This window comes from Caretta caretta, chromosome 7, assembly GCF_965140235.1.
Source record: "Caretta caretta isolate rCarCar2 chromosome 7, rCarCar1.hap1, whole genome shotgun sequence".
NCBI classification, from domain to species: Eukaryota; Metazoa; Chordata; order Testudines; family Cheloniidae; genus Caretta; species Caretta caretta.
In genome coordinates, this window is record NC_134212.1 from 72577721 (window position 1) to 72591577 (window position 13857).

Consider the following 13857-nt stretch of genomic DNA (forward strand, 5'->3'; position numbering starts at 1 on the left):
GAGCATATTCTGTCTAAATAACTTGCAAAATCAACAGTCTGAGAGGGACTTCTTGGATTGCCTTGTCTTGCTCTGCTCTTTGTGTTGATTGATTTTTTTCCTTTTATGGTGACTATAAACCAGTTTCTTTCTTCAGACTGAGTTTTCAATCTCCCACTTTAATCAGGTTAAATGTAGCTGATTCCAGGAAGGTTTTGGAAAACTGTTTTTTGACGAAATAGAAGTATCTGCTAATGGTGACTGATTGTGGCTTTTACTTACTGACTCTTCTTTGCAGTGCTCTTTAGTTAAATCTTAAAAATAGCCGTGGAGACTGTTTAGGAGTCTCCAGAGACCTGTGTGTAATAAATGAGTTTTATTTCTCTTGTCAGCCTGCTGTTGGCCACTTTTTTACTAGCTCATTCACAAAAATATTCTATGCTGTATATTGGCCTTTTTCTCTGGAAATGGACAATTTGTTTTTTGTTTTTGTTTTTTTAAAAAACACATGCACTGTTGTACCATTTTTAAACTTCAACTTGATATATAAACCTAACTGAAATATTTTCAAATCCACATTCAAACTTAAAAAAAAAATTCAAAACATTGAAAAGTATTAGTTCATTTTGTTTCTACTGTTCTTTGTCTCAAACAGTGACAGATGAAGAAATATGAGATTAAGCCACAGAAAAAGAAATAGTAGTAGGGAAAATATTGCAGGTTGTAAATAGCTTGGTCTTTCCTAACAGTAATAATAAAACTCCATTATATTTATTCCATGTCTAAGGCCTGGTCCACCTCCCTGGGAAGTCAATGGGAGCTGTTCCACAGACTTCAGTAAGACCTGAGACCCTATATCAATAATTTAAGTATAAATATTCTCCTTTTATCTCTGATATCTTGGCCAATTCAAATTTGGGAAACTATATTCCTGTACAGTTTTAGATCTATTTATGTATTCATATTGTGTTCTTCGCAGGTATATTTAATCCAGAAAAACACAGTTAACTCTTAAAGTCCTTTCTTAAATTGTTGCATACATTGCTGTGTGCTACTAAAACAAACTCTGCAAACATTAAAACAGCTGTAATTTTCCAGCCCAGCTGTAACGGCACTTCAAACAGATGTAGTGAGTGGAGTGTTTTTAAAGACGGTGAAGTGCTTTGGACTCCCTTCAGGATGAATGTCACAATTTCACTAAAAATATAAAGGCTTAATATGCAAAACACACAAGTTGTTAATCTGCATATCAGTTAATCCTGTGCATCTCCTAGATATGCTAATAATGCAACCATCCTGATAAGAGCCACTTTCTATTCTTGACCACAATACTAACATAACCAAAAAAGAGACTACCTCCAAAAGAAGCCATGCCAGGTTTTACACTGGGCTCGTGATTTACTAAAATGGAACTTTGTGAGCATAGTAAATATTCTGTACATAACTGTGCAGGGTAGACATCTCCAATACACTTCATAACTACTATCTTCAATATCAAATCTTAGTATTTTAGTTCAAGAAACCCACAATAAACTGAGACATTATGTAGACTGAGTATTAATGTAGGTATTTTAGCCAAGTTACAGCAGACCCTAAGTGGAATTTACAATCAGACCATTAGACTCAAAAGAGGTTTGTTTTTTACTATAAAGCCTGTTACTGAGTTATCTGAAGTCAGTGGGATTTTTAGCATAAACTCACACTGGAACATAATTAGGTCATTAATCTCTTATCACAATAATTGCTCATTTGAGAACGGTCTACAAAGATCGGTTTCAGAGGAACAGCCGTGTTAGTCTGTATTCGCAAAAAGAAAAGGAGGACTTGTGGCACCTTAGAGACTAACCAATTTATTTGAGCATGAGCTTTCGTGAGCTACAGCTCACTTCTGTAGCTCACGAAAGCTCATGCTCAAATAAATTGGTTAGTCTCTAAGGTGCCACAAGTACTCCTTTTCTTTTTTCGGTCTACAAAGAGAAATATCAACAAACAGCATTGCAGTGAGTGTGAAGACTAGGAGATAGGTGCACAGGACACTTTTTAAATTTGTGATCTAAAAGAAAAACGGCATGAATAAATCAGGGTATGTATATGACTGTTGACAGTGCCTGAACTTCTGTGATGTTGGAGATGTCAACTGAAACCTCCTGGCATCACACTGATTCCATATATAATAGGAAGATAAGTATTTGAAACGTTCTGCACAGAGTTCACAAAGACTAACCTGTGATTATAAGACATTCATTGTGGTCCAGGACTTCAGTGATGAGCCGAGATACTATCAGCTCTGGATTGATTAAAAAACGAATTTCTTCTTGTACCAGTCCTGCACCAGTGACACCACCTCCAACAAAACGATTTGCAAAATCAACCTAGTAGAAAAAATGTCCTAGATGATTACAGAATAGGCAAACATCTTTACATCCTTTCTTTAATAAGGTAAATAAATGCTGTATGAGATTCATCTTTCTGTTCAGCCTTTGTTTTGTTTGCCTACTTGCATTTAGAAATGCAACTAGCAGGACTGACCCACCTTGCCCTCACTGCATATTAAGTGGTGGGGACCTTTGTCTGGCTTGACAAAGAAGGTGAGTTGCCCCTGTTTAATTGCAAAGGTGGCTTGTCCAGCAGGCTGATAGGAAAGAGGTTGTTGCGCCCTGTCCCCTGGTTAACTTCTCCACCTAAGAAGCAGAAAGCAGTTAGTGGATCATGTGGGGTGGGGGTTTATTATTTGACAAAATGCTCTCAGCCCAAGATCCTTAGAAGGAACACTTTCTTTCCAAACATTTATTGGAGTAAAATATAGTTGCTGTGTCCATTTTTACATCCCTTTACAATTTTCCCATTCTATATTTTATAGGAGTTAGAAAAATTACACATTATTAAACATTTGGCCATCAGCTGCATGTCCTAAACCATTTATAGATTGGTAATGCAACTGTACCAGCAGTTCTCTACCTAGTGAGATTCACTGTGAACTATAGCTGAGGACACCTGAATGGGATGAGACTTTTTGTTCAAAATAGACTGTCACACTGTTTAAAATAGATAAGCTTTAAACTCTTGTTTTTTTGTAGGAATAGCATGTATTTCACTTTAAAAAAGCCTCCAACCATAGAGATAAAGGTGGTGAACTAACACCTGTATATTAATCATGAGGTAGACTGTAAAGAAATTAAAAGTGACGGACTGGATAAAATAGAATCTATTTGGGTCAAAAGCACTTCAGGGGAAAAAATTACCAGAGGTTCCTCTAGGTTAGTGCTTGGGGTATGCTATGGACTTCCTAGGATCTGATGTGGATATGGATAGAGACATCTTTAATATTTTTAATGAAATAAATATTACTGGCAATTGTGTGATTATGGGAGACTTTAATTTCCCAGATATAGACTGGAGAACAAGTGCTACTAATAATGGTAGTGTCCAGATTCTCCTGGATGCGACAGCTGACAGATTTTTCCACCAAATAGTCACCAAACAAACAAGAGGTGATGCCATTTTAGATTCAGTATTGGTAAGTAGTAAGGATCTCACAGAAGAACTGGTTGTAAGGGAAAAATTTCATAGGGAGGGGTTGCAGACCAAACTGGATGAGCAAGCATCTCAAACAGGTTACTAAGAGAAAGCAGAAAGCCAAAAGCCAATATGGAATGGAATATGGGATGGATCAGAAAGGAAAGCTACTTTTTGGAGGTCAGAAAGTGTAGGGATAAAGTGAGAATTGCCAAAAGCCTAGCAGAGTTAGACCTTACAAAGGAAATTAAAACCAATAGTAAGGCTCTACAGCGGTATAAATAAAAAGAAAACAAGGAAAGAAGTGGGACCGCTAAGCATTGAGGATGCTCAGGGTTTAACTGATTGCCATATTTGGGGTTGGGAAGGAATTTTCCTCCAGGGCAGATTGGCAGAGGCCCTGTGGGGTTTTCACCTTTCTCTGCAGCGTGAGGCACGAGTCACTTGCTGGAGGATTCTCTGCACCTTGAAGTCTTTAAATCACGAGTTGAAGACTTCAGTAGCTCAGACATAGGTCAGGGGTTTGTTACAGGAGTGGGTGGGTGAGATTCTGTGGCCTGTGTTGTGCGGGAGGTCAGACTAGACGATCATAATGGTCCCTTCCAACCTTAAAGTCTATGAGGATGGGGTGGAGATTAAAGATAATCTAGGCAAGGTCCAACACCTAAACAAACACTTTGCCTCAGTTTTTAATAAGGATAATGAGGAGTTTAGGGGTAGTAGCAGAGTGGCTAATAGAAATGTTGATTTGGAAGAAGAACTTATCACATCTGAGGTAGAAGTCAAACTCGAACAGTTTAATGGGACCAAACAGGAGGGCCCAGATAATCTCCATCCAAGAATATTAAAGGAACTGGCACATGAAATTGCAAGCCCTATTGCAAGGATTTTTAATGAATACCCTACGAATGGAGAATTGGTAATATAGTACCTATTTTTAAGAAAAAGAAAAACAGTGATCCAGGAAACTACAGGCTTGTTAGTTTGACCTCAATTGTGTGCAAGGTCTTGGAACAAATTTTGAAAGAGAAGCAGTTAAGGACATAGAGATAAACAGTAATTGGGATAAAATACAACATGATTTTACAAAAGGTAGTTTGTGCCAAACCAATCTGATCTCTTTTTTTGAGAAGATAACTGATTTTTTAGACAAAGGAAATGCAGTAGATCTAATCCACTTGGATTTCAGTAAGGCATTTGATACAGTTCCACATGGGAAATTATTAGTTAAATTAGATAAAATGGGGATTAATATGAGAACTGAAAGGTGGATAAGGAACTGGGTTAAAGGGAGACTAGCATGGGTCATACTGAAAGGTGAACTGTCAGGCTGAGAGGGGCTTACTAGTGGAATTCCTCAGGGATCGGTCTTGGGATCAATCTTATTTACATTTTCATTAATGACTTTGGCGCAAAAGTGGGAATGACATAATAAAATTTGCAGACGACAAAAAGTTGGGAGGTACTGCTGATATAAGATAAGACTCAGGGAGCTTGACTTGGTTCGCCTAACCAAGAGAAGGCTGAGGGGTGTATGATTGCTCTCTATAAATACATAGGGTGATAAATACCAGGGAGGCGAAGAGTTATTTAATCCCCAACGTGGACACAAGAACAAATGGATACAAACTGGCAATCAACAAGTTTAGGCTTGAAATTAGATGAAGGTTTCTAACCATCAGAGGAGCGAAGTTCTGGAACAGCCTCCCAAGGGGAGCAGTAGGGGCAAAAAACCTAAGTGGCTTCAAGACTGAGCATGATAAGTTTATGGAAGGGATGGTATGATGAGACTGCCTACAACGACATGTGACCCATCTGCAACTGCCAGGAGCAAATATCCACGAAGGCCAGAGATGGGACACTAGATGGGGAAGGCTCTGAGTTACTACAGAGAATTCTATCCCAGGTGTCTGGCTGGTTGGTCTTGCCACTATTTGGGGTCAGGAAGGAATTTTCCCCCAGGTCAGATGGGAGACCCTGGGGATTTTTCACCTTCCTCTGCAGGATGGGGCACGGGTCACTTGCAGGTTTAAACTAGAGCAAATGGTGGGTTCTCTGTAATTTGAACTCTTTAAATCATTATTTGAGGACTTCAGTAACTCAGCCACAGGTTATGAGTCTATTACAGGTGTGGGTGGGTGAAGTTCTGTGGCCTGCAGTGTGCAGGTCAGACTGAATGATCATGATGGTCCCTCCTGGCCTTAAAGTCCATGAGTCTACATTATAAACTAGTGACCAGCATACATTTATAGTTTTATTTTTTTTAAAAAAAGGATGCTATTCCATCCTAATCTTTCAAATGCTATTATATTTTTCCACATCTCTCTTAAGATAACTGAATTCATAATAGATAATAAGAGTTGAACCAAAATGAGAGGATGGCAGAATAAATAAACCCCCTTGGACCAGAAACTCGTATGAAGTGTCAAGTCTAAAATGATTTTTAATCTTAGTGGCAAGGCCCTGAAACAACTAGCCAAAATAACAACAAATTCCCACTGAAACTTATGATGAAAATGTTGATAGACACTTAGTGGTTGAGGTGTTGCTAAAAGTAACTGTGGTATGTAAAACTCAAATGAAAATTCTCCAAAATGTTTTGCCAGAGTTCTTAATCCAAGCAGAGGGATTACGTGCTCTGTTAATATCATCATCCCTCAGGGTATATTTGTTTTAGCTGAGTTTAATGTAAATTTATACAACACATAAAAGGCATTATAAAAGTATCAACATAATTTCCTCCTCCCTCCGAGGGTTACAGGATGGGTGGCTAAGGAGAAGAAAGAAAAATTAATATTTCTGTGTAGTTTTTAAGTTTATCATCTCCATGCAGATTCTGGCTGCTTGGATTTAATGAAGCTATGAAGGGCTTCAAGGAGAAGAATTTTCCTCCTGTTAAAATATCAGCAATCTACTTGTGGTCATGCTCTCACTTGAGACATCGGATATGCCATGCTTGGTCACATCATTGGGTCCAGTATCGTGTGTCTGCTTGTGGCTAATATTGGAGCAGCACTAATGCCTACTGGGTATCAACTACAATATTTTAGAGCTGCCTGGAATAACTAGTTAATGTACTATTATTATTGATAATAATAGTATTATGTGTATACCGTGGTAGCAACCAAAGACCCCCAGTGAGGATCAGGGATCAATTGTCCTAGCTGCTGTACAAGCAAAAAGGTAGAACATGGTCCCTCCCTATTCTGAAGGGCCTAACAGTTTAAATTCAAGACAAGACACAAAAAATAGGAGACAGATGAGGAGAGATAAGGGTAACACTAATAAGTTCATATGGTTACACAGGGAATTTGTAGAGGTATAAATGTTTGGGAACCATTCTGTTGTGCATTTGTTAACCTATCAAACCATTATCTTCTGTGTACTCTTCATATTTGCTGTCCCACAGAAAGAGTAACCCTGGGCACATTCCTTTTTATATTTATATGTTTCATCTCCGCACTTCTACTTTGCATTACTGGTTCCTGTTTAATATTTATATACATATATATATATATATACACACACACACAAGATTTTATATGCATTAAACAATGTGTACACACACACACACACACACACACGCTGGCTATCAGCCAGGATGGGCAGGGATGGTATCCCTAACTTCTGTTTGCCACAAGCTGGGAACGGGCGAAAGGGATGGATCACTTGATGATTACCTGTTCTGTTCATTCCCTCTGAGGCACCTGGCACTGGCCACTGTCGGAAGACAGGATACTGGGCTAGATGGACCTTTGGTCTGACCCAATATGGCCGTTCTTATGTTCTTACACAATTTTCATAATGCTCTCAGACAACCCATATAATGATGTAAGCCCCCTTCCTCCTGGTTGGCCATTGGGGCCCGGAAGGTTTCCTAAACTCTGCAGGAATGGATCACTGCAGGTGTAAGGTGTGAATTGGCATGGAACAGCTGACATCCCTGGAGCCTCTGAGGTGATAAAGGCACCACCTCCCTAGCACTGCTCCACAGGAGGCAGGACAGACTTTCCAGACTCCATCTGGCCACTAGTGCTGGTAAACAGGAGATGCTAGGGTCTTTTTAAAGGGTCACTCCCCATGGAAAATTCTGTGGAGGACTCCAAATCACATGGAGCTCCCCCCTTAACAAACACATTCCCAGATGTTATCCAGCAACCTTGTAGTTCCAGCTACAGACTTTATGGATCTATTTCTCCCTCAGGCAAGGACTGTATTTCCCCTTTTCAACTGAGATTGCAAGAACTAAAAGCAACTTCAAATGACAGGGATAAGTTCATAAAAGGGATAGAACTCAAAGTTTTATACTAAACTCTAAAAGCTAAACTTGTCACCCCTTCAAACAATACTAAATATTTCTTTATGGAAATGGAGGAGACATTCTCCTTATCAATCGGTTTTAGCTGACGGCTCTCAGACCAAAACAACTGTGCTGGCAGCAGAAAGAGCCTTTTGACTAATGAACTGGTCACCAGATGGGGCACAGCAACAGCTTTTAAAAAATAAACTGAAAACTGTGACATCCTGTCAAGATCATACCCTGGAAACTCCTCTCCTGTCAATCTCCAATCCATGTCTGAACTTATAGACCTGAAGCTGTCCAGGTCTTGTGATTTTCTGTCAAATGGTTTTGGAAACAGGGACACATGTGAAAAAAAAAAGCTGGGGAATGTTGACACTACTAAGGCTTTCAGAATGATCAGTTTTGTGGTTTCTTTTATCCGGTATAATGTCACTACTTTAAAAAAAACAAAATGAAAAACAAGGAGGTATATGAATAACTGTGCTAAACTGCCCAGTCATCAATAATGTGCCAAAAGCACAGCATAAAGCCCTATTTTTATTAGGCACTTACCTGTAGCATACCACGTCCATTGCTTTCTATAGTGCCCTCATATGTGACATACAATCTGGTCAGTTTTTTATGAGATCTATAATTTAAAAAATATAAACAGATACAGTGTTACCTTACAGAGAATCAATTAACTACATCACCAAATGTAAAAGTCTCCATTATAAAAATCTGCAAAAAAATAAATGAACAAAATTATGTTTTCAGTTACATTAGTGTAAATCCAAAGTAACTCCATTGACTTCAATGAAAAGCTCTGTTTGCTTTCCAAAGGAATACTCCAGATATACAACTAAGACCAGTATAACTTAGAACAGAATTTGATACAATGTGACAAAGGTCAGATATAAGTTAGGGAAGTGGGAGGTGAAGAAAATGAATACTTTGCATTTACATCGTACTTTCCATCCAATGAGCTCCGCTCCCTATAAACACATCAGTCAATCCTCACTACCACTTGGTGAATTGGGTTTTATTATTCTCATTTTATAGATGGTGAAACAGAAGTTAGGTTTCTTGCCCAAGGCCACAGAACAAGAGAACAGCAGGTCTGGGCCTAGAATTCTGATACTCCTGGATGTGGCTGAGTGTAGGGGCACCATCTGCACCCCTGTTCACAAAGGATTAACTATAGCTTCCCTTTTCTTTTCTGTTACATAGCAACTCAGGCGAAGAACTATATGCAGGAATGCTGGAAAGACAAAAGAGAGGAACGTCTGTTGGAAGGCGGGACTCCACACTCAGGTACTGAGGCTATGAGAGAGCTCACAGCAGCTGCAATAAACAATCTGTGTAGCCGCTCTAAGGTAATGGGAGAGAGCTCATCCATCAGCTTAATTACTCCAGTCTCCGTGAGTGGCGATAGTTAGGTCAGCGGGAGAGCTTCTTCCACAGACATAGCACTGTCCACACCAGCACTTAAATCAGCATAAATTATGTCACTTGGGGTGTGTGTGTGCCTAATTCACACCCTAGAGCAACATAATTTATGTCAATTTAAGCTGTAGTGTAGCCATACCCTGAGTGAACCCACCTTGGGGGATCTTTTTGTTGTTGCTTTATGCTTATGGTAACTTATTTTGATCTATGCTGATAAAGATTTGCTGCTGTTGAAAAATCCTGTTGCACGCTGCCATTTTACTTCTGCTGAACTACACCCTCCAGCCCACAACTACTCTTTGGGTTTTCACAAAATTGGCCTTATTTTGATCAGAATGATCATTTTTGATCATTAATTTCTATCCAGAATTGTAAAATTAAAATAACTTAATTTTATGGGTTGATCACCAGTGTTGTGGACAGAATATTCTAATCTACCATATACTTTCATTAATAATGGTATTCAATCTTTTGACTTACTGCCTTTATTTCCTCCAGAAAGAACAATTACTCCCACACTTTGTAAAGAAGAAAGTCACTGACATATTTAACAATAATACAGTTGAATTTAAAAAAAAGAAAAAAAAAGAAAAAGAAAAAAAGAGGTTTAAATTAAGCTGCATTAGTTACAATCATCTATTAATAGATTTACAGGGGACATAAATCTGCCCTCTACTTGAGCAGGATATTAAGAAACAGAATATTCTGTGTGAGAAGCTAGTACATAGACTGAATTTCCTTCATATCAGTGATGGCTTAGATTCCTCACTTCAGCAAACAAGAAATAAAATGATGTTTCACCTTTCTGTTTAAAAAGAAAAAAACATTTGCCACTCAGCTCCCATTGAGGTTAAAGTGAAACATATCTATATCCTCAATCACCAATTTAAAAACCTTTAATAGCATACAATTACATATTTCCTACCCCTAAATAGTAGTTACAGAGATAGAGCAAAGAAGCACTATGTTAATATGACAAAATCATCTGACAGAAGATTTGGTCAGATTTTGAAAAATAATTTTGGGTCAGATCCTCATTTGAGTACACTGGCAAAGCATCAGGGAAGTCAATGGAGGTAAACTGATTTACACCAGCTGAAGATCTGGCCCTTGACATATACAATTGTAAGGGTGTGCAGTTTCCTGGAAGACTAGGGGAACCATGTGTACTCTGTTATTACTAAAGATGCATGAATTTATGTACTCCGAGACTTACAGTAATAGATTTTAAAAAAATGTTTTGGACCCCAAAATGAGAGCATCTTTTCTGCTCAGCACATATATATACCTGTTTACTTCTGCAATTCAAGGGTTAATATGACATTCTGAATTGATTCATCATTTTAAAATGGTGGCTTAATTCTCCTCTGCCATACCTCAAAGTCTCTCTCAGTAATCACTGCATATTTACCCTGAAACCAGAGCAAGCTGAGTGCTTTTTCCTTACAATTCACTGTGCCACCATCACCTCAAGAAATCAATCTCTTTGAAAGAGAGAGCACAAAATTACTCAAGCAGTGAGTGCCAAGGGAATGCAATGTCAGCTCCTACACTGAGTAACTACTTTCAATAGGATTACCTTCTAAAATAACTTTTGTTTTATACCCTTTAGGGCCTGGGCATCCATTTATCATGTACTAACTATAGTATATTTGAGAACTGGTAAAACTAACAAGAAATCCATGACATGCTATTTGCAAGATATAGTATCAGACCTTTCATTCTACTATGTGCCTAACAAGGGTACATTTTTTAGATTATAGTTAATATGCATTGTATAGCAAGTAAATCAAAAGTGAATGTACACACTAGTTATTTTAGCACATTTTAGGGATAGTAACTATTGTAACTACTACAGTTATAAGATTTTCTTTTTTAATAAACACCTATTATTAAAGTAAGTCTAAAAAAGAAAGAGCATGGAATAGCCAGTAAGTCTACACCGTGCTACTTACAGTTTTGGATACAAATTTAACATATGTTATATCTTAACTAGTATTTATAGCTATAATCCTAAATTTGCAGATTTTGATTCTAGGGTTACACATCCAATTTCTTGCCTCTTTTCCCAGTCCCAAAACTCCAACATCCAAAACTCTGCTTAAAACTAAAACTTCACATACCCAGACAAGCAGCCATCATCTTACTTGGACTGTTTGCTGATGACATGGCACTAGCCAATGAAAAAGCTAATAAATCAAAATTTTCATGCTGGTTGTCAGCCACATTGCATTCGAGTTCCTGTCATTGCTGCTTCAGATGAACCATCACACCCAGGCTTCCCTCATCCCCACATATATACCTGCAAATTTTCATGGAAATATCACTGTTTAAATGTTCATCTAAATCATGAACAAAAACAAAATGAAATGAGGTAGCTGAAGCACATAAATATGCTCAAGTTAGAAATTAATTTTACAAAATTTTAGAACTTTTGACTAAATTATCAACTTCTACAGAACACTGAAACAACTCCCCCGCCAAAGAGTAACAACCTCCACCACCAAATTGCTTTTGCATCAGTTCAGCTGACTTCCCCCCCCCTGCAAACTTGATGAATAAAAATAACAAAGATCCATACAAAATAGTGTCCCTTGTAATGATTAAGAGCCTGACTCAACTCCTAATGAAGTCACTGGGAGCCTATGACTTTACTGGGAGTTGCATAAGGCCCTAAGTCACCAAAATCAAGTAAAACAATTTCTCACACTGAGAGATGTGTTTAACTTACCTTTCCCAGTCTGGAAGGTCTTGAAAACTTTGTCTTGTAAACGTCACTAATCCAGTTGGTTCTATTTTTAAAAAATAACAAAAAACAATACAACATACATTATCAGCTGTATGTTTCAAATTTTAAAAGCTTACCACTTAAAATCATTCAGAGACTAAGGCTACAACACGTGGTTCTTACTCAGGAATATTAAAAAACAATTTAAAATAAAAATGCTAGTTAAAATAAATATTTGTTTCTCCTAAAAGGAAAACTGAAGTTTGATTCCCTCACAGACAGTGCCAGTGTTCAAACTGAAGGAAATGTATGCGATGATCAAACTTTCACCTCCTTGCCCCCACTTCCTTTTACATCTATTTTTCTTTTTATCAGCCAGCAGAAGTGGGGGTATGACATATGTCATAAGTTGGGGGTATGATTTATGTCCCTTCCCAATTCGAGTACATGAAAGTGTTTCTTTGCAATATCAGACCAAAGAAGGAAAGCACGTTGTTTCTCAAATATTCCACTTAAGCTGTAAACATCATGAGACTGGCTTGGTAGCTCAGGCGAGAGCAGAATGTGTTGCCATAGACAAAAATCAGACTTCAGATCCTGAGCAGGCTCCAGTCAGTAGGTCATGAAGCATTACATGCAAGTAGTAGGGGAGCATCGTACGTTTTCAGCCAAGATTCTTGGCTGATTAACATGAAGGACTGATGGATTTCAGAGGAAGGAAATTCATTATCTCTTGAAGCATTTGAGAGAGGAAATAGGAAGATTCCTGGAGGACTCCAGCCCTCAACAGAAAAAAAGATGTGTATAGACGCATATTATAAGAGTTTACCTCTATTTATGTGACTTCCTTTTATTTCACTAAAAATATGTTTTAGTTGCAGCAACAAAAAATCAGTTTTTGAATATTTGGAAGAAACTTATTTTATTCAATCTGTTCTTTGTCCAGAAAGCAATTCCATTTTTTCTGTGGAAAAGCATTCTTAGAGTGAGAAACATTAGAAACTATTAGAGACAATGGTGGTATCATCTAAATAAAACACATATTTTAAAACTTCTATTCTTTAAGAACTCCTATTTTTTTTGGAAAGAATAAAATATTCCTCAGAAAGTGTTAAATATTCCTGTAATACTGTTAGAAATGTTATGAGGTTATAAAGAATTTTATTTAAAAAGGTTAGCTTAATTTTTTAAAGAGAAGGTCTTGTATTAATCAAGTGTTTCCCCACAAGGGTTCTCTTGTATTATGGAGGTGATGTTTCACAAATTAAGCATACATTTTGAGTACTAAGCTTTGGTTTGCATACGCTTCAATGTATTCTGTTACAAGGAACTCAATTACTATTTATAATAAAAGGGCTGGGGAATTAAACATTTAATTTCCACTCATTTCCAGGGCTAAATTACTTCAGTCTTAATTCATTATGCGGGGGGGTGGGAGGGGAGAAAATAAAAGGGACAGGGTCTGTTTGAAAGTGCAATGTAAGTTACTAATTCAAGGAAGAACATTTGAGAATCCCATTAAATATTATTTGGAATTATAGTTAAAAAAATTCCAATTCACTGGTTACATAGAACATAATCCCAAATGATTTTAAGTACATAAAGAGGCAGAGCAGCTGTATAACTTAGAAGTAAGAGGTTGCTGTAATTCAGGTTGCATGTAAACATCTTTTCACTACCCTGTGAAAATGTAATAAGCTATACACAAAGTCACATGCCTGGGTCACATTCTACTCTTGACCTTGATGTCAATGGATGTTATTCACAAATGAGACTTTGGTAGGTATATGAAGGACAGGATGTGATTCTACTAGTTTTCATGGTGGCAGTATAAATCCTCAAGTCAAAAGAATGACTGTCAGATAAAATGAAAAGGAGGACTTGTGGCACCTTAGAGACTAAC

General features: G+C 37.7%; 1 protein-coding gene across 9 annotated transcripts in view; it reads right to left on the reverse strand.

Moving 5' to 3' along the window:
• The window catches only part of PARG (poly(ADP-ribose) glycohydrolase), a 128738-nt gene that overhangs the window by 29457 nt on the left and 85424 nt on the right, over positions 1–13857 (reverse strand). For 8 of the 9 annotated variants that reach the window (XR_007357751.2, XM_048858637.2, XM_048858636.2 and 5 more), the window contains 3 exons: positions 11958–12018; positions 8351–8426; positions 2204–2351 (listed from right to left, as the gene is read on the reverse strand). Coding sequence is in view for 7 of the 9 variants with exons in the window: in XM_048858637.2 (XP_048714594.2) it covers positions 2204–2351; positions 8351–8426; positions 11958–12018 (285 nt within the window). In the remaining 2 variants the exon portion in view is untranslated. The remainder of the gene's footprint in view (positions 1–2203; positions 2352–8350; positions 8427–11957; positions 12019–13857) is intronic. The other variant, XR_007357754.2, reaches the window with a different exon arrangement.